The 27,762-nt window shown below is 36.4% G+C and overlaps 1 protein-coding gene across 3 annotated transcripts in view; it reads right to left on the bottom strand.

The window, feature by feature from the left end:
* The window catches only part of NBAS (NBAS subunit of NRZ tethering complex), a 190,357-nt gene that overhangs the window by 141,614 nt on the left and 20,981 nt on the right, over positions 1-27,762 (bottom strand). For all 3 annotated transcript variants that reach the window (XM_086744896.1, XM_086744898.1, XM_086744897.1), the window contains exons 10-21: positions 26,117-26,255; positions 25,377-25,442; positions 20,871-20,999; positions 18,020-18,083; positions 16,320-16,513; positions 14,953-15,210; positions 14,015-14,140; positions 12,726-12,877; positions 11,740-11,874; positions 11,390-11,468; positions 10,507-10,611; positions 10,080-10,216 (exon numbers count right to left, since the gene is read on the bottom strand). In XM_086744896.1, the coding sequence (XP_086601022.1) occupies positions 10,080-10,216; positions 10,507-10,611; positions 11,390-11,468; positions 11,740-11,874; positions 12,726-12,877; positions 14,015-14,140; positions 14,953-15,210; positions 16,320-16,513; positions 18,020-18,083; positions 20,871-20,999; positions 25,377-25,442; positions 26,117-26,255 (1,584 nt within the window). The remainder of the gene's footprint in view (positions 1-10,079; positions 10,217-10,506; positions 10,612-11,389; positions 11,469-11,739; positions 11,875-12,725; positions 12,878-14,014; positions 14,141-14,952; positions 15,211-16,319; positions 16,514-18,019; positions 18,084-20,870; positions 21,000-25,376; positions 25,443-26,116; positions 26,256-27,762) is intronic.

Genomic DNA, 27,762 nt, shown 5'->3' with positions numbered 1-27,762 from the left:
CAAGAAATAAGTAAAGGCAGTAGAAGTTCAGAACACAAATTAACAGCCACCCATGCATGAATATGGGATCTGAAAGACAAGGAACCAAAGACATTCCAGAATTCCAGAATTCACACGCACTTTTCTAATACTAATATCCCTCAGTACAAGACTTGAAGCAAGAAGTAAAAAAAAAAAAAAAAAAAAAAAAAAAACCTACTGATCTAAGCCTGTACTGTCAAATACTACATTGAACACATTCTTCTCAACTAACCCGCCACGTGTTGCATAATTGCCTTGCCATAGATGTGGCGAAGTTACATTCTGGAATCACTCCAGTTTAGCTCCAATTAAGAAATTGTTTCTTAACAGATTCAGTAGCACAAACAGTTTATAGTTAAAGTTCACAAAACTTGCACATTTTCCTAAATGACCTGAATATCAGGACAAATTATATTTTGCTCCCCTTCAATTATTCTTAACATAGTTGAGTTGCTTCCCTGACCCTGATAAACAATTACTTGAGACTAAACAGTTAAAATTTTATGCAAGCAAGAGATTCCCACCCAGCCTAAAAGCAAAACTTCCTGGAAAACACTTGTTCTTACAGACTAATGCAATTGCTTATCTGGCCCTCCTCCCCAGCTTATTTCAGAAAATAATGTGTATTTCCCTCTCCCAATCTAAAAGCTGGTATTTTCTTCCCTGTTCCTGTAACACAAAACACACTTGGGTTAGCTTTTAAATTACAACTGCTTCAAATATTTTTTAAAAAATACATTTTAAAATAGAATCCGTTCCAATTAACACAAGTCATGGATTAAGTAGAGTCTATTCAAAATAAATTCTCCAACATCCCACTATAGCTTATAGTTTCAACAAAAGTTGAAAGTTTACTGCTTAAAAAAAATTGCTTGCTGAGAAAGATCTCACTCAATTTGAGTTCCCAGGCTTTGATCTTTGTTTGATAAGTACTTTGCTTCCCTCTTTCCCCTCACATCCAAAATCCACTAAGTGAGGAAGAAACGTGCAACTCCGCCTCCCTCTGCCTACCTTACTCAACCGGGTACGACAGAAAAAAGTTGAAAAGTACAGAGACAAGTAATGTGAACGACCAAGGGTAAGAAGCGTGTGATCATCTGTTCTGTGAAAGCCACAGCAGATTGAAGAACCCTAAAAGAAACAAAACAACCAATATGCTAAGATTGATATAAAGTTGTTCATTTTTTTCCATTTCACTTAAACAGGAAATGACATTTCACTGTTTTTACTTTTTACAACACTGTAAGCACTGATGAGACTAGCAAGGTCTCACTTAAAATAAACAACAGCAGATACTGGTTTACACCATCTGCAGCTAGGCTGTTAACTAGGCATGACATAGAAGATAAAACACTGTGTATTTGGGTTCAAAAATAGAAAGAATTATTGAAATAAAGTGTCATGAAAATCTCCTATATCTCGAAAATACCTATTTCATGAGTATTTGAGCCACATACTACAGACGCTTGAGAAATTTCAGGTAAATGCTGCAATGTGCTTGCCTGTACGTCTTTTCTTCCCTTGGCAATTGCTGTTGGGCATTTGCCTTCTGGTCAAATCTACTGAGACCAATCTCATGTTTCAGCACAAGATTTTGCAGGAATGAAACCTACAGTTGTCCAGACACATCAATACAAGAAGTAGCATAAGCATACGTCAAAAGTTTCTGATAAAAGCTTATTAACAGACCTCATCATGAAATACTAGAGAAAATGACTTCTCTGTGCATAGAAAAGAATCGCCATGCAGTGCAATCTTGACTAGAAAATGTCTACTCCATCTTTTTTTCCCTTCTCACGGCAGAAAAAAAGTGAAATACTTTAAGTCAGGTGCATGGATAAGGCACAGAAAATACTTTTTAGAGTATTTTCTACTCCGGCTTAATTTGCCATTTTAAAAGTATTCATGTTCACTAAGGGAATACGTTGAGAGAGGAACTTTAGATTTTTAAAGCTCTCACCGAGATTCAAGCAGCATTCAGTAACTATCTTCTCTAAACACGTGAAGAAAACACCACCAAAAAAAGATACAACTGCAAAATATCTCATCCTAGCAGAAATCAGCAATTATGGAAAGTCGGTCTTAACAGATATGCTTCTTGCTGAGTTAAGTTCACAAAAAAAAAAAAAACCAGCAAAACCCACACCATTCAGAGCTGACTGCTAACTTAATTTACCTTCTCAACAACACCAAAAAAAAATCCGTAACTCCCTCCTGCCCCCTACATGACTGCATCCAACTGTCCTTACTTTCTCTCCTCATTCTGAAGAGCTTAGCAAAACTTCGTATTTGATTTCATATATAAGGACTAGAATAAACCAGTCTCAACACTAGCAAAGGACGGGAGATCCCTGTACCCAAGTCCTTTATAAAGGCAAAGAAATTATTAAAACACATTTATCACAAGGTTTCTTCTTAACTGATAGTCACATTTAACCACATTCCACCCCCCTGCCCCCCCCCCAAATTTCCATTATCAGTAACTCCAGTGACTCATGCAGAAACAGAGGGAAAAAAAAAAACAAACTTTGGAAGCGTAGCTGTTAAAATGTAAGCAAGTCAGCTGAAAAAGATTTCAGGCATCATTGCAGTCTGCAAATTTAAAAATATAAATGCAGATTAGATGAAGAAGAAAAAGAGATACAGACATGAACAGATATGCAAACAGGTAGGCCTTCCATTTTTCTACCGTGATTTTGTTTACAACACCTGTAGCTGAACTAGGGCACATCAGAACCACCGCACAATATGTCCCGTGCACAATATGTAAGCGTAACTGGCTGGAAATGGTGAATTTAACGAGCACAGCTTGCTGTATGTGCATCATATACTCTATGCTACTGCATCCACAACACATTAGTGTCTCTGCTTATGCTATGCAACCTTCTGGCTTTGTTCTAGAAACTGACATTCCACAGAGGACAGAGACATGCGCAGTCTCTGCGCATTACTATGCGGTGGGGAATCACTCGAAATTCCAGGTATGGGACAGATCACTGTAGTCACTAAGGCACGTGGCCTTCTTTTCTAACTAAAAGAAAATGCTATGGCTGTGCCATACCATAACCCTAACACAAATACTAGCATAGGATTTTTATTTTTTTTTTCTTTCTTTCCTGAGCCACTGCTTCCCCCTATATCTTTTACCCTTCTCTCTCATCTCTTCAACAGTAGAATAAATATGACTGGAGCCCAGTAAATTGACAGATTTCGGAGGTATTCAACTCTATTTCTTCAAAAAGAGCTGATTTTCCTGTATTGCTCTTTTCATTCTATTGTTTACATTGGCTTGGCAATTCTTCCCATTCTTTTCTTTGACAAAAGAGGTCCACGCTATTGTAGTTTTTATATCCTACCAACTGCATTTATTCAAACCTGCAGATTATTTTTCTCTCCAAGGACAGGCTTTCAAAAGAGGACGGTCTAATTCAGTTCTAAGGTCAGAGGTTCAATTCTTTCTATTACCAATGGTAACTGTGTGTTGTTTTGTTTTTTTTTTTCCTTCAAGCATTTCATACAGCAGGCCTGTCTCTGAGACTCATCTAGTTAAGATAAGAATTGTTTTTTTAAATCTTTTCCCCTGTAAACTTGTGCACACTGAATCCAGACTCCAAGGCAAAAGGCAATTTGCCCCAACACATTTACAAAACTACCTTTTTGCTGAAAGAAATACACATTTTTAACAGGAGGTTTGGGTTTTTTTCTAAAAATATTTTGGGAGTAGATGAATCTTTGCTTGTTCTTTTCTTTTTTTTTTTAACCATGTCTCATTGTCTGAAAAAAATAATGTTATAAACACTAATCCTGCATTTGAAAGCTTGTGTGTCTGCTGTGGTTTTGTTTAGTGAGGGGGGGCCTAAGGCAGTAGCTTCTGTAGGAAACTGCTAGAAGTCGCTCCCCTTTGTGCAGTGGACTCGACCGGGCCTAGGGCGGACCCGCTGCTGGCCAAGACCGAGCCAATTGGTAGCAGAATGTTCTGTGATAACGCCTCTGCGATAATGTATTTAAGAAGGGGAAAACAGAAAAAAAAAATTAAAAAAAAGAGAAGATGTGAAGAAGCTGAGCAGGGGCAGAGGGGGAGGCTCAGGCCTCATGGGCCTTGCAGGCCTCACCCTCTGGCCTCTTGCCAGGTGACCGACTGGGTCCAACTCGGCCCAGCCCGGAGGCAAGAAGTGGAGAGGAGATGAGCTGGATGATGTGAAGAGATTCTGAGAGGCATCTGCCGGCCTGTTGTGAAGAACTTTTCTTGTGAGAGGAACAGCTGCAGACGCCAAGGTCAGTTCAGAAGGAGGGGCAGGAGTAATGTGGCTCCTGGCCAAGATTCCCCTGCTGTCTGTGGCGATGACCATGGTGGAGCAGGTTGTCCCCCTGCAGCACATGGAGGTCCACAGAGGAGTAGAGATGCACCTGCAGCCCATGGAGGACCCCACATGGGGGGAGGTGGATGCCTGAAGGCGGCTGTGGCCCATGGAGGGCCCACTGGGACAGCTATTCTGGAGGGATTGCACCCCATGGAAGAGATGACCCACGCCAGAGCAGTTTCATGAAGGACTGTGGCCCATGGGAGCGATGCCACAATGGAGCAGGAGAAGAACGCGAGGAGTTCTTCCCCCGACAGCGAAGCAGCAGCATAAAACAACGCGTGATGAACTGACCCCAACCCCCATTCCCTTTTCCCCCCTGTGCTGCTTGGGAGGGGAAGGGAGTAGAGATAATGTTAAGCCTGGGAAGAGGGAGGGGTGGGGGGAGCTTATCTCATTCTCTGTCTCATTCTCCTGCTAGTTTTAGAAATAAATGAATAGTTTTCCCCAAGTCGAGTCTGTTTTGCCCGTGACGGTAACTTTAAGAATTTTCTCCCTGTCCTTATCTCAAACCTCGAGCCATTTTTTCTTATATCATCTCCTCCTATTCTCTCGGAGGGTGGGGGGAGTGAGAGAGAGACTGCGTAGTCTGGTCCCGATCAGGGCTGAACTACGAGAGTGTCACATACTGGAATAGTTCTGAATGTAATGCATTTAAAACACCAAGTATTGATCTGTTAGAGGTGAAATAGCTATGTTAGAAAGATACTGAGCTATAAAAGTAAGGCAGTGTTTCCATCAACTGGTTTTGTCATCCACTCAAAATGTTTTTGAAGAATGTACGTGATTCCCATTTTATATTTATTTTTAAAATTATATCAAATTTATGTTTTGTGATAAGAGAAATATAAAGTCCTGGTCCTTCAAATATTCTTTTCCCCCTGCTGACACTTGTGTATTTGCCAGAATTTATGATTTCCATATTTACTGTAGGTACACTGTAAATTATTTTAGACTTCACATTCAAATTAGCACTTCCATAATCCCACTACATACAGATATGGAGGCATTACAAGTAGGCTATATATAATATAGGTAGTAGTATATAATGCAGGATCTGCAAGGGACATTTTATAAAATATTCTTTTTAATTTAATCCAGAAACTCATTTGTCCAAAGTCTCTATCTTCTCAGACAGCAATGGAGAAATCAATGCCAGTTTCTGTTGCTCTGCAATTCTTACTGCTCTGAAACAGTTTTATTATGTCACAATCATTATATAATTGAGGATGAAATATAGGAAGACATTTATCCCAGATATGTAGTCTTAAATAGCTCTGATATTAATTGCATTTTTCATACTGCACAAAAATATTATTTTCTACCATTACAGCAGTTTAGTAGTGAATTAGCAAATGCAACTATGTAACCAATTCAACATATTTTTAGATTTCAAATTATTCAATAATTCTATATCACTATGTGATACAGAAGTGGCGGACAGAGAGAGAAGCTCTTCATTTTCCAGGAATATGCAGAGGACGTGTGACAAATTCATCAAGACGGAAGTACAGCTGGTGCCTAGAACATGGTGCCAACACCACCACACTTTTTGGGAAAACTGATCCGCATAAACTAGTGGAAAAGGTATCCCAGCTGCTTTTGGCTGCCACAATTAACTACCCTTCAGAATTCCTGCTGTGCACATTGCAATGACAGATCTTTTGAAGCAACTATGCCATCAGAGGAGAAAAGATATATCCGATTTCATATAAACAAATCAAGCTACCTTTTGATGTTGTGGTTAGCCTTTAACAGAATTTGGGGAGAGGGGAACATGCTTTTTCTCCTAAAACAATCTAAACTAAATAATCAAAACACCAGAAAAGTCAACCAGCACCACACAACTGCAAGTTTAGAAGATTGCTGTGTTTTTTTTCCTTCATGTAAAAAAACAATTAAAATCGTGACATAATAGCTTTCATAAAATCACAATGGGCTATTTTAAAGACGGAGCTGAACTCTGAGTAAGATCAAAGCCATCTGCCAGCACACAGTGTAGAACTGTACATCTATAATGAATGTTCATGCAGTAAATTTTGTTCTAAACCCTGTAAAAAAGAGACAAACAAGTAAGACAATGGCAACAACACACATTCATGAGAAGACCAGGGAAGACAAGTCAACGTACAGTCCAGAACTACACAGGCAAAAGACACACGTAGTAGCTGAAGACAGAATAAGTCAGGCATGAATGAGCCAGAAATATAAAGAAAATCCTGTTAATGCTCTGTGGATAAAGAGCACAGGCATAGTACAGCTCACATGCCATTAGGAAGGTATGCAGAGGCCACCAGAAACCTCCATACTGAACATACACAGCTCTCAGCCTTCAAGCGCTCCAGCCCTCAATCACCTTGGCAGCCCTCTGCTGAGATCGCTTCAGTTTACTAATGTCTCTCCTGTACTAGGGGTCTGTCTTATAGATGCAGTTGAACGAGTGCATTAGTCTGACTGCTCAGTCTCCTGACTCTGCTTCTGTTTATGCAGGACAACACACTGCTGGCCTTCCCTGCTGGCTCATGTCCTGTTTGTGCCCACCAGGACTGCCAGGTCGTTTTCAGCAGAGCTGCTTGCCAGTGAGTCAGTCTCCACCCTTTATTCTTGCAAGAGTTTTCTTCAGTTGCAGGAACAGGACTTTTTGAACTTGTCCTTCTTGAACTCCCCAAGACTCTTGCTGGCCATTCCTCCAGCCTGTCTAATTCCCTCTGAATGATAGTTTGGCTCCAGCATAGCAGCTCCTTTGAAACTTCCCTCCTTCCTTAGCTCATGTTCTCCAAGGCTCCCTCATAGCTTCAGGCTCTCATTCTCCTTTTCAAAAACTCCTCACGATTAACACCAACAGTACTTCTGCCAGCTCACTTTCTGCAGCAGCCTTCCGGCTGCCGTGAGCTTCTCCTGCTGCTTTCCCAGATCCCCACACAGGCCAGTTTGCAAAAGACCTTATCTTCCTCCAAATCACTGCTTTAACTTTTACGTGGACCACAAGAACCTTCTCCACTCCTACCAGAAGTCAATCCAGACAGGAACACAAGTGCTATCATGACAAGTAATCTTTCCAGTAAAAGGTTTGGGTTTTTTTCTGCTTCATAATAGAAGGTAAGGTCTGAGGTTTATTGGTTTGTTGTTTTTTTTTTCCCCCCAAACACATCCTTGAAATAACATGAACTACATTGATCCCTCTACTTCTACACCGTTTTTCTTCTTTCCCTTAGTGCAAAGAAGTGCATATAAAACTTATGCCCTTCTTATTTATTTCACCGTAGCACTATACAAATTAATTCAAACATACAAACAAAAACAACTGACCATGAGATTAATGCTTTTAACATGAACACTTCTAAACTACACTAAAAACAAAAGCAGTTCAGCTTCAGAAGAGAAAAAACTAACATGAAAAAATGAAGACTACATATTAGAGAGTTCTACAGACATTCAGTCGTCAAGCCTATTTACCTAAACATACTAAGCAGAGAAGAGATGAAGCTGTAAGAGCTCTATCGAAACTACAGTGCCACAGGCAGTAACTAAAAATCGAGTTCAAGAGAAGATATCATTATGGAAAAGTAAACTGCTTATGAACCTCAGTTTAATTGTGTAGTATTTATGTACTCATAGATAAGAGTCTATTACATGGGAATTTTCAAGTTTTAAAAGCTTCACTAAGTTTTTAGAAGATATTTCCACTCCCACTCCAGTTCATCAGGCAAACGGAGTTCATCCATAACTCTCCAGTAAAAATTCAATTTAAGTCACAACTGAATAGCAATATTTGAGAATGTTAAGGAATGAAAAAGCAGAAACATATTAAAAGTTGCTATTTTAGAGGGAAGATTTTTACTACTAGTGTAATGTGCAATATACCAGACTCATAGCTGTTGAGGGAACCATACATTTGCATTTTCCAACTTCTGTGAGTCTCAAACGTGAGCAGTAATGTTGCAATATAGCAGTTAAATGTAGTAAAAAGCATAAGAAAATTAAAAGAAAAGGAAAAAAACTCTGGTTATGTATTTACAATGGTGGTGAAGCATTATTTTCCTATGAGATCACCTTTAAAAACCTAAGGATAACAGTCTTAACTATAGACTAAAAACATTAGCTGTGGCTATTAAAACAGAGATTAGAAAGAGCTGTCATCTCCTTCAAATACCTAAACTTTTACTACCTTCACTGTAGTTGTCCTAACAGACAAATTCTGTGCATCTGATGGATCTTTGAAAAGGAGCATGAATCCCAATGACTAGGAGAGATTCAGGAGCCATTATTATAAAAGAAGCCAAGAAATAATACAAAAAGGAGGAAAATATTACAATCACAATTTTGCAAAAACACATTACTGAGTAATGTCAGTCTATCACAATACCAATTTGAAGCAGACAGGCATGTAGACCTGCTGATGCATCTTTGTATTTCAGACTCTTTCTTGACTCCGAGAGCTGTTGAGCTTATATAACTTGTAGTCCTTTTCAAGAGTCTCATGAAGACAGTATTATCTGTTCTGCAACCTGAACAGAAGTGTGAACCTGCACGTACCTGATCCCAGCACTGAAAAGTTCTGTCTGCCACAGAAATAAAGATTCAAACTATGTACTTCCATTTTTCAAGAGCAGACAAAACTAAGTTCTTAACCCATAACTTCACATCTTTACTACTAACACTGGTGAAATGTTTTATTGTAACTGTCATTTTGCCTCTTGACACATAAGTCAGTTTCTTAAACAAACCAACCAACCACAACAACAAAACAAAAAAAAACAAAACCAAGAAAAAACAACCCTTCAGAAAGAAGGGGAACATGTTTATGAATACTAACAAATATCATAAGCACATTTAAGGAGACCCTTCTTCCCTCCCTCTCACACTATAAATCTTATGAAAACAAAAGAGAAAAATTGGAATATATTTTACCAATTTTATAGATATTGCAATAATTTCTCTTCATGGTCCTAACTGTTACCTTAAATAAAATGATAAAACAAGTGTTTTCACACCATAACTAAGTAACTAAATGTGTTCCTAATACTACCAATACAATAGAAATGGCACTGGTAAGTATTAGATACCATGAAATAAAGACTAGCTTCTGCTCAAAAAGGACAAAAGTGGTAAGTATTATAAGCTAGGAAAAATGTCATACTATAATGCTAAAGACTACAAAAAAAAAATTCTATTAGCTACTCCAAAAACTATCCCTCTAAAGTAAATCTTCAAAATCCTATTGTCAAATATTAAATAATGAAATCTCCCAAATTATTTATGGGCACCGAATAATATGCTTCAAAACTAATTTTATAATTGAAGTGTTTCAAAGAAACACTCTAGAAGAAAAAAAACCTCTTAATTAATACACAGAACATCATTATGATGTGAAAATTTATATGAAATTTATGTAACAGTAAACTAACATTTTATGCCGAAATGAAAGAGTAGAAGTCTGCATTTAAGTCTTTTCATAATTCTACCTTAGCAAGAACATTTAAAGTCTCTACTTTCCTCATCATAACCAAGAGATCAAAAAGCTTCCATGAATAGCACAAAGTAAAGCAGAAAATGAATACTACTCAAGTAGCTAAAGACAATGCTGCTCTCTTGATTCCAGTTATAACCAACAGCTGTATATAGAAACTAAAGTATTAACCTAAAAAACATCTTTTTTTTTTTTTTTTTAGTTAATATCCATTGATGCATCCTTACCAAGCTTCAGGCAATAAGAAAGCATATTCATGTGGTGAAGTAGTCTCTGGAAAATTGGAGAGAATTGCCTGTCTATGTGGAAGTAAAGCTGATCCATGGAAAGTGAATAGAATTTCCAAGGCTCTGACATTGCTTTCCTAAAAAGGAAAACATAAGTTGCAGAACTGCTTAAGACTGATTTAGACTGAAGATGAGTATGAAATGTAAGCTTAGCTCATACAAACATTTAATTTTAAAATTTTCTTTAGCAATAAAGAAAACTAGCTCAAGGTCACTGCATTTATTTATTTACAATCAAACAAATACATCCCCCACCTCCTAGATTACCATTGAGATTCAGCCAAGTTCAAAGGGGAGGAAAAAAGCACTTAAGTGAAAAGAGTAATATCAAAACAAAATTACATTGTAGCGAAATAAGTATTAATACCCGAGCATAAGTTCTTGCTGAAAGTACAATATTCTGATTTCTGAACTTCTTGAAGAATTCGCCATCATAGTGCTGTTCAGCTGCATGAGGCCCTCCAAGGATTTCCTTTAAGAAAAAAAAAAAAGCAACCACAAAAAAAACAAACATAAACCAAAAAACATCGTACCTTATAAAAGTTTAGGTTTTTTTCTAAATGCAAGATTTACAAAAGCATCAAAAAGCCTACATGTTTCTTTATCTTTGGTTGAATAAGTATGGAGATATATGTGGGAGAGCACGCTTTTTTATTTGTTTAAGTACGAAAAAAAAATATGCATTTTTGATTAATAAGCTAAGAAAATCCTCTGCCTTATTTTAATTAAGGTTTAGACAACATTAGTTACAAAGAGATGTGGTAAAAGTTATTACATGACTAGTGCCAACTGCAAAGTTGAAGCTAAAAAACTAGCAAAATACAGTCTGACATCCCAAAAACTTTCACTTCGAGAGGCTCATGGAAGAAAAAGATGTTAGAGAACCTGAACAGAACTTCCTAATCAGACTGAGAGAGGGAATTCAGAGTAATCCTGCACGAGCTCGACATCCTGCGTCGGTGCATAATTTAATTCCCTGCAGACACAGTACGTTCAAAGCAGGCTTCTGTCCAACTGTCCCTCTCAAGACTAGAAGCCAGCCCATTACAACAGCGAAGCAGAAGAAACATGGTAGATTGATGAGAAAACAGCTTGCTTTTCTCAAGTGAGAGACTGTAGCATTTCAAGACTAAAAACATTAATACTACAATATATAACAAAAAATATATGATGATGTGACCAAAAAGTTACAGGTATACCTACGGAACGAGAACTCAAAAGAACTGTAGCCATTTACCAAGTGTCCTTACCTCATAGGTCTCAAGGCGATCAAGGTAAGTTAACAGCTTCAGCCTGCTACGGCAGAGTTCTTTTTGCTCCAGTGTCAGTCTGCATTCAAAACAGGAATTTTCGCTTTTACAACTGATATTGTACATCATGCGCATATGAAGACAATGGTTACACATTTTAATGCCTTTGTGCACTAGAATCTACCAAGAAATTAAGTAAACTCAAAACTTTGACAGAATATAATCCAAATTAAAATTGAAACTACTTTCCTATTAGGAATAACATACATGAGAGTAATTACATTCTTGCAACTGTGTAGTTATAATAAAACTGTAAATCTGAATAAAACTCAGCCTAACATTTCACTTACTTTGAGAAGTTTACTGATAATAGCAGTTCTTGACGCTTCTTGGCCTCTTTTTCCTTTCTAGCATCCACTTCTTCATCTGGCGACAAAAAGTCTTCATAGGGAATTTCAATGTCCACCTCCCCTGGTAAGATAAATCTAGAAGACAAAACCAACAATATAATCAATGTTGATACAAACAAATAAAAAGATATGAAGAACTACTTTTTTGAACAAACATACTAAAACAGCTTTCCACTTATGTCTTGACTAAAACTCTGAATTTTTATAGAAAATGATAACACTAAATTTTGTTGTTGTAAAGCAGCAGGTACAAGTCAACAAGAAGCATCATCTCCTTTTTCTACCTCCTCCCTTAAACCAATCAAAAAAACCCAACCAACCAACCAACCACACGGCTATGATGGTTAATGAGTTTCTGAATTCCACAGGTAGCACTGGGATTGGCAACGGCTCTACATGCATACAATGGCAACAGATGAATGCACAAAGAAAGAACAGCTTCCTCTACTTCTGCCACCAGGAACTGAATACCAAAGAGAATTGTCTCTGCATGTATTTCCCCAGTGATCCACTGTGTTTCGCTTTGTTCTCCTCCCCACTTGAACAACAGAAGTTCGTTACAATTAAGAGATACAACAAGACGCATTAGATGCAGCTTCCAGAAGAGGCGACAGAAATAGATTATCATAGAAAAATCAAGACATCAGAAATTCTTTCTAATGAAGAAAATAAAGGGCATCCATAGAAGAGAGAACATGCAGTACAAAATAAACAGTAGTTTCACCTTTGTAAAAATTAAAATCAGACTAGGTACCTTGTGGACATCTTTAGATTAGTTTGATTCAAAGCGTTACCTTTAAGTACTGCAAAAGCACCTTTACATTTTCATTAGTGATTGATTAAAAAAAAATTACCAAATTATTAGAAAAGACTTCATATACCATTCTTTAAAAGGAAAACAAACAAAAAAAATACTCTTCCCAAACCTGCCACCATCTTCTCCTTTTCCTATGGCTACAAGAGCCTCCAAGTCTGTGCCTTTCAAGCCATACTGAAGCAGCTTCTTAGCAGCATCCACATTCTCTGGAACTCTTTCCAAGCACTCATGAAGAACCCAAGTGCGCTTCTTAATTTTGCTCTGTTCAATAACAAGAGCATAGACACAATGTTATATGCTTCAATCCAAAGCAATTATACTGGAGATGTTAAATATTCTAATATGTTTCTTCCACTTCAGAAAATGTTGAGTTAGTCTGATGACTCACAATGTGAGCCAACAGAAGAGGTGTGAATGAAAAAGCCATAAATCCCTCAGAGTATATACGGCAGAAAAGGGCACAGAAACGCCCAATGATTTAGCACAACTTTCACAACAACGGGAACACAAATTATTATTTGTGTTCCCTAATTAGTAACACTCCTCCTTACACTAAATAAAATGTGATGTTTGGGGCTAAAATGCAGTTGTTATAAACCAAGTGTATTCCACAATAGCACTAGAGTAATTTTCAGTATCAATCTCTTCACATGCCAATGCCTTTTCTGTGACAGAAAGGCCATACCAGGGTCAGAAAATATTATTCACCTTACCTACTAATCTTCATCTGATATTATATAGATACTTGCAAAAAATATTATTTTGACATTCAATTAATATCTGACTTGAAAACAACAAAAAATAGGTTATATTTCTTTTGATGTCTTGGAAGACTTTACCCTATAGCACTATTATATTCTGCATCTTTGACAATGCTTGTCTGCTGAGTTTGAAGTCTTTATTCCAAGCCAAAAAAACCCATGTTGAATTCTGCTGAAAAACTCCCGTTACAGGTAGCAGAGTTCACTGTAAACTTTGTTATTCAAACTTTGCTATATAGCTACCGCTACCAACTTCACCTTCCCATTTAATTTTGTAAAATACTTGCAAGTTATTTAAATGGTTTATATTTCCAATTATTATTATTCATTTGTCAGGCAACAATCTACTGCTGTGTGTGGGGGAGAGATTACACCAGAGAAAGCAAACAGCTATTAACAGAAATTAGAAGATACTTGAAAGTAAAGATTTCCATTAACTTCCAAGGTCTCCAGAGCAGGCCTTCAGTTAAATTAATGAGATCACTCTCTTCCAGATGACAGGAATTTGCAGGACAGCTCTCCAAATTGTCATTAGTTTATGTTGTATAAATTAGAACACAATTGAGAATTCAGTTTCTGTAAAGATAACGCAGCCATTCTGATAAAAAAGCCTGAAAGTCACAAAAAACAAACCCACCAAGTAGTCTTGAATTGAAGCAACGTTAACAGCTGACTTCCTCCACTGTCTTTGATATACAAGATCAGAATCAAGGCCATATGCTTGAGCTAAAGACAAAGCTTCTCCATATTCTTCATTATCAATCTAAAAAGCAAACACATGAAAATGAAAGGCATCTGATTTCCATATTAAACAACCAATTATTCATTCTGAGCACTGAAACAGGTAGAGGGATAATTACTGTGGGTATGCTTAAGCAGGCAGGAAAGAGAATAGCTCAGAATACAGATGAATAAGACTCAGATCTGATGGACACCTCTAGAAAATCAGAGATTTTTTCCTCAAGAAAAAGGAAGCAGTTGTTTATGTAATTATTATGACATTAGCACTCCCTGGAAACTCCAACAGCTATAGAGTGGGCTGGTTTACCATCAGAACAATGGAAGTGGCCTAGAGAAAGTACTGCCTAGAGCAGTTGTAAAAATGAAGAAGTATCTGTTATTTGGTAAGAGAGTCACAGGCCCAATTGGCATGTATGCCTGAAAAAAAAAAAAACAACAAAAAAAAAAACCCAAAAAACAAACATATAAGTAAACTAGATACACATCAGAGTATGAGTTAACCCATTCCCTGGCCAATAACAAGCTCACCTTATTTCATTCAATATCTTTGCCAGGTCTGTCATTATTTGTAAACACCCACATGAAAACACTTGCAAGTCTGGCTAAGCTAATGATGGACAGTGTCTCCTCAGTGACCTGCAAACATCATCTGATTTGAATTACAATGCTCGTTTTAAACAATGATCCCTTTGATTAGGTAACAGAGTACACTGTCAAGAGACCCTTAGAAATATGTGCCTAAATCCTTGTGTTGATATAGCAAGAATTAAAAGTAAAAAGTTCTTTCTAAATAAAGCTGATTATAAGAGGTATGACCTTTCCTTCTATACTTACTTTTCTCTGGTACAGTTCCTCTGGAGTTGTGGATCTCAAACTGACAAGGCGGAAATTCTTTGTAATAGTACGCGGACGTTTCCGTGGAGGAGCAAATCGTTCCATTTCTGTCACAAAGTACAGGCCTTGCTTTAGGTAGCTGAAGTATCTGTCCTTAGCAGAAGTTTCATCATCTGAGTCAGAGTCATCTTCTCCCTCATCTTCATCGCCAGGCCTGCTCTCCAAGCGTAATCTTTTTGGAACGAGTTTTATCTCACACTGCACAGAAAACAATTCTTAAGGGTGGAATACGAAGCACACACCTAGTACATCTCAACTAGTTTGGTAAGAATTTAGTAGATCTCCGCTTCCAGTACTTCAGATTTCAAAATCAATATCCTTCCTCCCCTTCTCCCTCAAACCCTTTACTTCTCTGCTTACTTAATATATTCCACAAACCCCAACTGGGTCTGTCTCCTAGATCAGAGGCTTCATCCCTTACCTACTGAAGCAAGGGTGAAGGCTTCTTAATAGTAGCTCATTATTACACTAAATGTCCTACACCACCCTCGACAACATAGAACTATGGAAATATCTTAGTACACTGTTATATATCTTACTGCAGTGTAGCTATCCACAGCAAAGTTTTCTGTATGCCGGTCACTGACTAGGTCTGATTTCCAGAATAATACAAATCATTCCAAAAACATACATGCAAGCTTTGGTATGTACTGAGATATTCTCATTAATACTATTTTAAGTATTGTAAACTTTTTTAAAAAGTTTAAGTTTATTAACTTAAGTATATTAAACTTTTGTTTAAGATATTTAAGACCTAATTCACTGTAAGCCTTAGGAAATAGCAATTTTCTTTGTTTCAAAGAAAATTCCTGGTTAACTTCTTAACCAGTTACATTCTACTCCTTCCTGCAATCCTACTAAAGACGAACAAAAATAGATCTCTTACATGGCTTGGTCTTAATTTAAATGCATTCTTCATTTCTCATTAAATATATGCAAGAGGCATCTGTTTCAAAATGGGAGAGGGATGCTTGCAGTATTCTTCAAATGAACTAACATACAAAGCAGTGAAAACTGTTGACACAAACCGTTTCCTGCAGCAAGTTTCCTCTCATTAAGACTCAGCCTTCTAGGCATTTTGCATCTACTCTCTAGAATTATTTGACAATTAAGTTTTTATGAAGACAGTTGAACTGCAGCAAGTTCAGAATTTCCCTGCGATAAGGAAGCAGAATCACTGTTCCTATTAGTAATAATAATTTGTATTTCTTAAACCACACCACCCACATACATAACACCTACATATAGAAAAGCAAAACTGTTTCCGCTGCATTCCAAAAGGGTATCTGCCTGTGCGCATTCCTCACCTCCAGACTTAGAAATCCTCCATCATGAGCTGAAGTGACCTGAGGAGAACTCTCGAACCATTCACATGACTTTCCTAGCAAGTTTCTTAATGTCTTGACCGATGACACAGTCAATGCACCAGAGCAGCGAGCCAGGATGACAGAATTATTTGCCCACCAGTTTACATCTATCAATGGGTAATAGGATTCCTTATCTAAAATAAAAAAAAATAAATAAAAATTAAAAAAAAAAGAATGCACCATACAAAGAAATATAGCTTTAAACACCAGGTAAGAACAGAAGTGACTTCAATTACTAAGAGATTTCATCTAATGGCCTAATTTACCAAACATTTATTATTGGACATGCATCCTTGGTTCGCTAAGTTTGTATTTTAGATCAATTATATTTTACTAAACCAGTTCTGCATTTAATACTGTGTTAAGGAGGGGGAAAAAAAAAAATGACTTAATTGCAGATGTAATTATTTTTTAATATTATTTGGAAAAAGAATCCATAGTAAACTGATTTATTTGCACAAAATATGACAAATTTTAGATATTCGATAAAGATTTCCATCAATACTTCCCAGGCCACCCTTGACCAAGTCTCTTTGGCAAAAAAAAAACATATTACTGATGAGAATCAGAAAAGATTACACTGCTTTTGAGGACAAGTGACAAATATGAACAAGGCTCCTGAAACAGCCCACAAGATGAGGCTGTTAAGAAGATTAAACCAAGAAAACAAAACAAAACAAAGTAGCTATGATTGAAGATGGAAGCTGTGTCATTTCTAAGACTGTCTTGATTATGGTAACTGCATGTTGGGACAAAATGTTCAGAGTCTGCTCAGTTTGTTCAGTACAGTGTCATTTCCCATCTCTCTGATGAAAATGATCTTTCCCCAAACAGCACTGAGAAACTGATTAGCTTAACACTTTTCTGCCACTGCAGTGCATAGTTAGTAGCCTACTCATGAAGGTCAGAGGATTTAAGCCAATGAGAATCACCATGAAAAATAGTACAAAGAAACAGGGATCTTTAAATAATATAGATGTGTACAAGCAGTAGTGAGTGGATCATAGCATAGCTATTGATCTCTGCACTCTTGGAAGAGCCATGCAATAACCAGGTGATAAATGGCTGCACACAGTGGTCTGAATTTTGGGAAAAAATAATAGAGAGACTGACACGAGGTAAATCTAGCTGGAGGAAAACAAGTCCTTTTGTTTTAGAATTTTAAACTGATATATTTAAATTACATTAGCTTTCAAGATTTATTAGACATACGATATAAATAAAAGGTAAAATCAGGACACAACCTAGGTAAGTTTAGGTTTTAGACTCTGGACTCTAATAATGTGTTACCTACAACATTATGATGTAGTGGCTTTTGTTACAATCTGAGATGTCTGCTGAATGTCCAGCATTCTATAGAGTCATGATTGGATGATTAATAATAAATGAAGTCCTGTACTAACTGAAATAGTTATGGCTAGAAAATATTTCTAAGAGAGGATTTAAAAAACAAACAAACAAACCAACCAACCTATTGTGACACTCATTTAGCTACGCCATGCTACAAATCCAAATCATACATATAATCTTGGCAACTATTCTAATTGAGATTTAATTAAGACATTTCAGGTCTTTGTATATTTGCGTAAATATTTTTAACTACACAACGGTAAAAATAATGACCTAACTGTATCACATACCTTTTATTTTCTTCCTTTTTTCATTAGAGAGTCTCCAGTCTGGGTTGATCTCATCATAACCCGGCTTAAAAAAAAAAAGTGCAAGAGAAAAAAAAATATTACATATAAGCAAGTCTGTAACATAGACAATCTGTGTATTTGTCTATTGTTGACCCATTCATTTTCAGTGAAAATGCTCCCACATAATTTCAAACTTTTCCCGAGCTGCTGTAGTGGCATTGCACTTCTCCAGTCTAAACAGCAAAATTAAAACATAAACATAGCAAAATAGACTGCTAAATTCTTAAAACACTGTATTAGAAAACAAGAATACCATCAGACCTGGCCTACTCAGCATTAAACAGTAATCGTATCCTAATAATTTCTGAAATAAAGGTTCTCCAGCACACAGAAGCCTACCAAGTGTTTTTTATGTCTATACCTAGGCTTGCAAGAATACAAAAGAAGAATCTCCAAAACAGTCCTGTTTGCTGTGTAGTGGTCCTGAATACCAGCCTAGTACAGTGCTATATGTATTTACTGTGGTTATTTTCAAAACTATAAAGCCCCTTTCAAGACGAGTGCCATAAGAGCAACAGAATTATTTAATGATGCACTGCAGGATTTAGAATTTATAAGCTCCTGCTGTGTTGTTTTTTAAAAACTTTATTTGGTAACATTAGAATACACAGAAACTACACAAAAACAAACACAGATGATCGTAATCCTGCCCCTAGCTGCAGGTATATTATACAGCTCAGACAACCAAAGCAGTTTTGAGTCATGCAGGTGATTTTTAAGCTTAACTTTTTAGTAGAAAGAGAGGCGTCAAATAATTACAAATAAATATGAGGCCACTTTAACTTAATAAATATGTTTAGCTGACAATTAAATTGGAATCACACACATTATGAAAATACCCATTTTATGTGAACACCAATTTCACTTACAAAAACAATTTTGAAAACAGTCAAGTACTGTAATACTCCTTTACATCACCCTCACCAGATAAAGAAACTTACTTATCTTCAAAAATGAAGGGAAAAAAACCCAAAACAATTCACTGTAAACATCCTTGACTAAAATCTATATTCTCACAAAAATCTTAAATGTATGTTAAAAATATAGAGATACATATAAAGATAGATAGAATCGTATACATACACAACACTTTTGCCAACACTGCAGCAGGATTTTTTGTTTGGTTCATTTTTGTTTTTTAAAAGTACTTTCCTAAATAAGCTTGGAACTACATTTCTGTGGTGGTTTGACCCCAGCTGGCAGCTAAGTACCACTTCCCTTCCCAATGAGACAGAGGAGAGCACAGGAAGAGCAAAAGCAAGAACAATTGTGGGTCAAGACAAAGATAGTTTAAGCAGTAAAGGAAAGCAGAATAAAAAAAGAAAAATCCAGTGATGCAAAGGCAATCATTCTTTATCACCCACAAGGAGATCAATGCCCAGTCAGTCTCTACACAAAACCTCCCCCTGCTTCATTTTTGTTGCTGAGCATGACATTATACAGCATGGAATATCCCCTTGGTTAGCTGGGGTCAGCTATCCAGGGTATGTTCCCTCCCAGGTGGCTGGGCATCCCCAAGCTACTCATTGGAGGACCGGAGTGAGAAACAGAAAAGGCCTTGACACTCTGTAAGCATTACTGAGCAATAGCTAACACACTGGTGCGTTACCAACACTGTTTCGATCACAAATCCAAAACACAGTACCATACAGGTTGCTATTAAGAAAAATTAACTCCGTCTGTGCTAGATGCAGAATAGTTTCATAGCCAATACAGCCTAGCCAGCTTACCTATAAGAACAAAAAAAAAAAAAAACACAACTTACACAACACAACACCACAACCATGTTTCCAAGTCAGTAGTCTTGCTCTTGCAGTCAGATCAAAAAGATAACAGCACACCAGTGGTGTTCAGGATGGCAGCATACTACTATCTCTACAGGTATTTATTGATTTAAATTCCTATAATCAAAGTTTTTAGCCTACCTTTTTCGTAATTTTTCTTGAAAACCTTAATTTAACCTAATTGTCATCATGATACCCAAAGGAAGATGTCTGTCTTCATTTTGTCCTCTTCCTCATTAGAGAAATTTGTGCCTATATTTCATGTCAGGAAGTATTTTGTTGTTGACTGTATAATGCACAGACTAGAAAAATTCAATAATGAAAAGCTACTGGTGTTTCATATGAAAGCATAAACTTGAGTAATTTAAAACATTCTACAACTCAATTTGGAATTTTGGAACCTTCTGGAATTTTCTTTGAGAACTAGTTAGCTTTCAATTCCCAGTGTTTAAACTCACACTCGTCATGTAAAAGTTGTCTGGGCAATTCCTAACTTAAGTTTCCCTACGTAGTTTTGCAAACAATTCCTGTAGAAAGTATGTGACTTACTAATACCAGTCTGATGAACAAACTATTCTGGAGTGTTATCTGGCAGAAGGTAAGATAAATTTTAAGAAGGGAATACATTAACACATTAGACATACAGCAGAATTTTGTTTCAGCCATTCAAACAAAGTTACCTATGTTGGCCTCCACTTACATTTTTAAAATAGCATTTCAGTCTACCTCTACCAGTGTTACTCATTTGGCATCAAAATGCCTCACGAAAAATTCATTCCAACACAATTGGTTCATTTTCTTAATTTTTAAAGTTTAAGGCTTAGAGTAAAAACACAGAAACATTATTGTAAAAGTAAATACAGTACTCCTAAAAATTTGGAGTTAACTAGGAAGACAGAATATAGTTAAAATATAGTTATATGAACTACTCTCATCTCCTAGGAAAACGTATCTCCAAAGGATTAAAACATATACTGCGAATTTCTACACATCTCCATCCTTCTTACCTGATCAGTTTGGTCCCATTCTCCTTGTTGTCTGAGAGATGGAATAGACCAGATTGTCAGTTTTCCTGAGAAATGAATAGCTGCCAGAAGAGCTCCATCAGGAGAAAGATTCATCTTGAAAACTCCATCCTGTCAAACATTATGTCAGCAAAATTAAAAAAAAAAAAAAAAGAAAACCCCACACCTCAGGGTGCAATCTTCCATCCTGCAAATTTAACATGCTTTAAATTAATTTACAAACCAAAAACAAAACAAAAAAAACCACTATGCTAGAAGTCAGAATAAAGGTAAAATATAAATTGTGGCATGGTAGAGTAAAAAACAACAGGTATAAAGGAAGAACACTACCATAACACTAACAAGTCTTTAGGAACGTTAGCTTCTGTACCACAATGTCATACAACAAACAAAAACTGAAAGCATGGCATTCCTAGGAGAACACTGCAGAGAGCAATGCAGAGCTACTTGGAGGAAAAAAAGTGCAGGTTGTTCTCAAGTCATGTATTCAGAGAAAACACTCAGCAACTTCTATTTTCTACTGTCCTGCCTTTCAAGTCCACCCAAGGATGACTGCTACTCACAGTTTAGTATAGCCCTTCCTCCCTGGAAGCAGACTTTTGGGTAGACATTCTTACAATTAAAAACAAAGGGGATACAAGGGATATGCAGACAAAGAGACCTTGAAGGAGCACATTGTTCATTACAGACACCAAATCTGAATTTAACAATTTCTTGGGTAACAGTAGAATAAGCAGCAATATAGCTTACATTGAATTAAGTCCACACAGAAGAAATAATTCAACATCTGTACGTAAACTTCATCAAGGCTACAAAAATTCTCCTGGATGAAGTTTTCCTTCAGCTCTGGGTATCTTAAGATGCAAAATGTACTTCAAACAAAATATTTCCTTAAGTACTCACAAACTCCCACACTACTACAACTGCATCTATAAACTATTTCCATAAGAAAAGAGGCTCTAAATATACACTCAAATTTCAAAGTCAAACTTCATGTCGCTGGTAATGCATAACAGTTTCTGAAATTACAATTTATATTTATTCTCCCAAACCTCAACACAATTTCTGCGTTTTCAAAACAATCATTAGCTTCTCAGAGTCTAGTCTTCACTGAAGGACAGTGGGATGTAGATTCCCAAAATTTATATTGTTTATTAAATTCCATTTTCTCAATGTAGTTCACTTTGTAAAACTTTCTAATAAAGACCCAACCTACGTTAATTTTAGAACTATACAAGTCTGCAGCTAATGAATTGTTAAGCCAGGGCTTCCCCTCTTGGCCAACACTCCAACATAAATGAAGTACAAGAAAGTTACTAGATGTCCATATGATTAATAAGTTTTAATGGAGTTGTTACAGCACATTAGTGGTAGGTATCATTTGAAGATAATGTTTGTTTGTTTGGGGTTTTACTATTTCTATTTTACTTCTTAGGCTGTTTTAAGTTCTAACTACGCCACAGGAACAATGATGATCAAGTAACCCGCTCACTGTTGTTCAGTGGTTTGCAGCTATCAAGAGCACTGCTTAAATCCAAGCTTAAGAAGTGTTTTTCATTGAGAAGAGCAGCATTATTAAGGGTTTTTTTAAACCAATTATTATTTTTTTCTAATATAAATAATAATTAAATATTCTCAGATTATATTCTTAAGCAGATAGAGTACTGCAATCTTTATTCTAGTTTGCCAAGGAATTGTACATGCATCCTAATTGCAATTCTCTTTACAAATCAAGTTGCATGCACAGAGGACAAAGCAGAAAAGACTGTTAAAGGACTTAGAAACACACAACTAAAATACAACATATAACTCATTCAGATACATGGTCATTGGTACGCCATGATGGTATGCTTCCCCCCCACTGCCAACCTGACCTTTTTCCCATAACCCTGCTCAAGCGATAACCATCAGTGGTGGTCCTGTTGGATGCATCTGGTCCTGAATGCTGCATCCAGCTCAAAGTAGATTCAGGGGAGACAAACCCACAATAGGCAAGGGATGGTGATGTGCCCACTTAACCACAATGCTGGTCAATGTCCAACTCAAGCCAAATTTGGAAGAAACTAACATCTACAGTCAGTATGCAAATACGACTGAGTCAATTATCTTACTCCATAAATAGTGAGCAGCCCAAGAGTCCTTTGAGCTCTCCGGCATGGCTGCATGCCAGGATCTCTCCTTGAGTAGGGATGTCTTTCAAGGTTACTCCTCAAGGCTGAGAGAATCCTTACTGTGTCAGATACTCAGTAAGCAAATTGCAAATAAAAGCACTGAAACTTTAAAATCTTGGCTAAGTGATATAAAGGATTGATTGTGCACATAGAACCCTTTAGACGTAAGCTGTTGGACAAGTCTGGGACTAGGACTGGATCTAGCCACACCTACGCTCCTCCCTGAGGAGTTTAGAAAGCAAGGGGGTCCTTTCTGAATCTCGTGACTCAACAGGAGGGTCTCTGACAGTTTTGTCTGACTCTGTCTTCTATGCAGTAACTAATCCAGTGTAGCTCGCCATTGAATCTTGTTAAACTATTACTGCATTTACCATTTACTATCAAACTTTGTTAACTCACTGTTTTATATCAAGAAAATATATTGCACTTCACTCATAAGAGAGAACCAACATCATTCTCCCTCCATCCAGGACATATACATCACAGATCTTAACAAGGGTTAAACATTCACTCAGTAGTCATTCTAGTACTGTTAAATTTAGATGTTGAGTGGTCATTAACGCAATCAAATTTACCACTCAACCACTGTTATCTACAGAGATTAATCAATCCTTTGGCAAAGCAGACAATGCTGCCTCAGTAGATAGCTCGTTAAGGGAACTGCAGAACAAGATACCGAAAACCTCAGCAGACAGGCACTTCACATTTTATAAGTGTCATTTAAGTTAGCAACACTAAGAAACAAACCCTAGTATAGCTAGTTCTAATATATAAGTCTTCTAGCTGCTGTGCCTCTCATATTTCCACAGTGTTGCCAATTTCCCACTAAGAATATAAACTATACCTCACATATTTAAACCATAATCTCTGAAATTGGATTAAAATATTCAAGGATGAATAACAATCTCTGTGTTTCTTTATAAAATTTAGTACTGGCAAGTGTAGTGCTGTTAAAGCTTAGTACAGCTACATTCAGTACTAGTCTTCCAGTAAAAAAAAAGTTACTTCAGCCTTCTCTTTTATATTTTCAGTGAAGGAAATAAAGTCTCTTCCCATTCTACCCTTGAGAGAGAGCCAGAAAGATTTGTTTTCCCCTTCAATCAAGCATGTAATTTCTTCTTTTAACCAGTCACATAAGCATCCCAAAAGTCTATTAAGGTCATTTCCAAAGTCCATACCACTTCAGACTAGCCATTTTTCCTCTCAGGAAGACATAGTGAGGGTGGTAGACAGGTTCCTTACTGTTCTTTCCTTGTAAAGAAAAAGTAAGGATTTTTTTTTTTTTTTTTTTTTTTTTACAAGGAGGGAAAGGAGAATAAAAATGGAATCAAACAAAGGCTATACACAACTTGTAGACCAGAGACAGGAGAAGGTAGTGCAGTACTGCATGGGTGGCTCCTAAGGAATGTAGAAGAAAGCCATGAGCACTGTGTGCAAAGCCTTAAAAACATAGAAAGCACATACCTACACCTCAGCACAACACTCAGATTTGCCACTCACTCACTCAGGGCAGAGAACAATACAAGACCATACCCAAGGTTTCTTAAGAACAAGTTGATTCTGATCAGCAGTTTTGTAAGGTTTACATGTGTCCCGGTACTAGGAGTTTGATCCATAATAAACTTTCGGAGCTACTTAGTAAAATGTTTTCATAGTATCTCGTAATAGATCATAAACGTTAAGTCTTTGTGTCTGCCCTATTTAAGCCATGGATGATTAGTTTAAATCCACTTACTTTTTCTTACCCACAATGTATAAAAATGTTGAGATGTAAGGTGAGGGGGTTTTCGTTTGTTCTCTAGTAGGAGTGGGATAGTGCAGAAGGCTGGGTTTTGGAATTCCTCTTATTTCTCTCTCAGGTATATACTTGAGAAACATCATCACAATCTAATCTCTCCTTGTGTAATATAGAACACTTCACATGCTATGTTCATTACATTTATTAACATGTAACTATGTGGCTTTTTACATCGTACATTTTTACATCTTCCTATTTGAATAATAATAATATTGAATAATGTTTAATATTGAAATATTAAATATTAATATTTAATGTACCTTGTTCCTATAATTATACTGAAAAACCCCAAGATTCAAGCTTCAGCAGATGAACTAACTGGATTTCTTTAAAAGACAAATAAACGGCAAGCTACTTCATTTAAAGCTAAAAGCTTATTATTTTTTATAAGTTTTATAGAAATGTTAATTCTTAAGCTACATAAATTAAAAACTACTTTCAAATCAGTCTCTCAGGCAGTCATTAATGAACAATTAAGTTAGTAAAAGATATTTCTAAGGTACACCTAGGCCTTAATACCTGTTGCGTTCCCCGCTTGCTGTAAAATCTTAAATTCATAATCCTTAATAATCCTCTTCTCTGTACCTGTGAGAATAGAAACATATCATACAATGAAAGACAATCTCATACAATATTTTATGCACTGAAAACTGAGTCATATCTAAAAGTATTAAATCAATTCTGCAAGATTCTTTAAACTTCCATAGGACTGTCTGTTTTAAAATAATGCAAGGATAATGAAGTGCACTTTGTATAACTTTGTCCATTTCATGACGTATAGATCATGCCACAGAAAAGCACTGACCATTTGCAATGAAATTAACAACTCACTTTTAATACTAAGCAATACCTATATAAGAGTAAACACTGGAATTTATCCTAGTATACTGTAAATTTATTTCAGTATATCCACACAGTAGCTGTTACCAAGTAAAACATTTATTTCTACTAGAAGCATAAGAAATCAAGAATGAGACTTAAACTGAACCAATTATTTCAGGCATAGTGTCCTTTTTATGAAGTAATAAAAAGACAAAAATAACTGTATTTTTTTCCAACAAAGACAAGTAACATATCCCACTACACAACTAAGGGGTTTGTGTATTTCCACACTACAATTTTTTTTTGTTTGTTTCTTGTTGGTTTGGGTTTTTTTAAAACCACAAGTGATAATCAAGAACAAGATTCATACTGAACTTCCACTTAGGTAATTCTGCCAATTATAATATTCATCCAATAAAATAAAGAAATATACTTACTGTTCTAATGTCATCTTCGTAATTAGTGACCTGTTTATAATGGGGAGAGCCTGAAAGAACTCTCCAAGCAGATATCCCACAACCAGTTGCTTTAGATACTCCATCTTCATCTGTTTCACAGCCTCCTACAAGCAGAAGTCTGTAAAATATATAAAGGCATATTACAGATATTACAGTTTCATATACTGCCACATAGAAGTTTTTTTTAAATTGTCTTAAGTCAGAACTATAGCAGTTTGCTTGCAGTCACAAAAAACCTAAGTACATTATGATAATTAACAGCCCAAATAAGCTTTGTCTCTGAACAAACATCCTGAAGTTTAAAAAGACTTAAATACTACTTGAGTAACACTTGTTATGTGTAGCATTTATCCCTATCCATTCTCATCTCTAGCTTTCCAAATAAGGCATAATTCCCAACAATTAAAATAAAATATATCTGCCTACAGATTTGAGTTTCTCCCCTACTCTCAAAGGGTAATAGCAAGTACAGCTAAAGCTTATGAAAAGTTCTAGCCATTCTGTTTAAGCATTTGGTTTCCATTTATTCATATGTGGCACAAAAGTTACTTCTCTTTTACTGAGGAATCTAATGTGTCAGGGTTTTTCAATTTTGTTTTCTACAGCCGCTCTACCAGTTACAAGTGTGCATGCACTAATTCCATTACACACAGTAGATGTTTTTTAAAAACTTTGAGGGAACTCTTACAACTCTTGCTGATTACCACTACAATATATCAAAATATCTTCCCTTGAAGCTCTTTCACCTCATTAACAACCAGTTTTATATTTAACTGATTATTACTTTAACAAAAACTTTGAGAACAGATGTCTAAATTTGCTTGGAAGCATCATTTTAGTGAAAAGTAAAGTATCTGCAAAAAAAAAAAAAACGCACAGATTGGAAAAAGCCAGAAGTTCAGCCCTAAGAACACTCCTTTTCATTTTCAATTTTCAGAGTCCGCATTACTCTTGAAACGCTCTACCACCTAGTGGCTGACGCTTATATAGCTCTCAGCTGTCATCCAAGTGTATTTCAAAATATTTCCTGCAAGAGTCAACTGAAAGAAGAAAGAAGGGTAGAAGGAAAAGAAAAAAAAAAAAAAGAAAAAAGAGAAAAAAAGAGAAAAAGAATTCCTTCCACATTTAATCCTCTTTAAGAGGTCAGTAAAACTAAAACTTATGTAACATTCCCAGGTCTCATGCTACTCACAAACATGCAGCAAGATGACTTCTACCATGGATGCTTACAGTCTGTTAAGGTTCTTAAGAGTTTTAGTTATTTTGTGGTGTAAAGAGTTGCCTCAGACAGGAGAACAGAAATCACTTTCACCATTTTCCACAAAAGCAGCAATAGGAGACTCTCTACCATCAAAATTAACAGGAAAATGGGTAATTTTGCATTGTTCTTATGATGAGAAATGAAAGCACAGCACAGCTAAGAGGAATTACTTCTCCCTTAAAGAGGTGTTGTTTAACTTTAGAACATGTGAAGTTTCTGTCTGAGCATCCGTGACCCAGTGGTTTCTTGCTGTAGTATACCAAGAAGAAAACATGTTATCATTTAAGGAACAAATGGATTCCTGTCAAAGTCAAGGAAATCCACCACGAGTAGCGCAGATCATATTTCAGACTCCTTAAAATTG

This window comes from Chlamydotis macqueenii, chromosome 3 (assembly GCF_036417535.1).
Source record: "Chlamydotis macqueenii isolate bChlMac1 chromosome 3, bChlMac1.mat, whole genome shotgun sequence".
NCBI classification, from domain to species: Eukaryota; Metazoa; Chordata; class Aves; order Otidiformes; family Otididae; genus Chlamydotis; species Chlamydotis macqueenii.
This window is presented reverse-complemented; position numbering and strand designations above follow the sequence as displayed.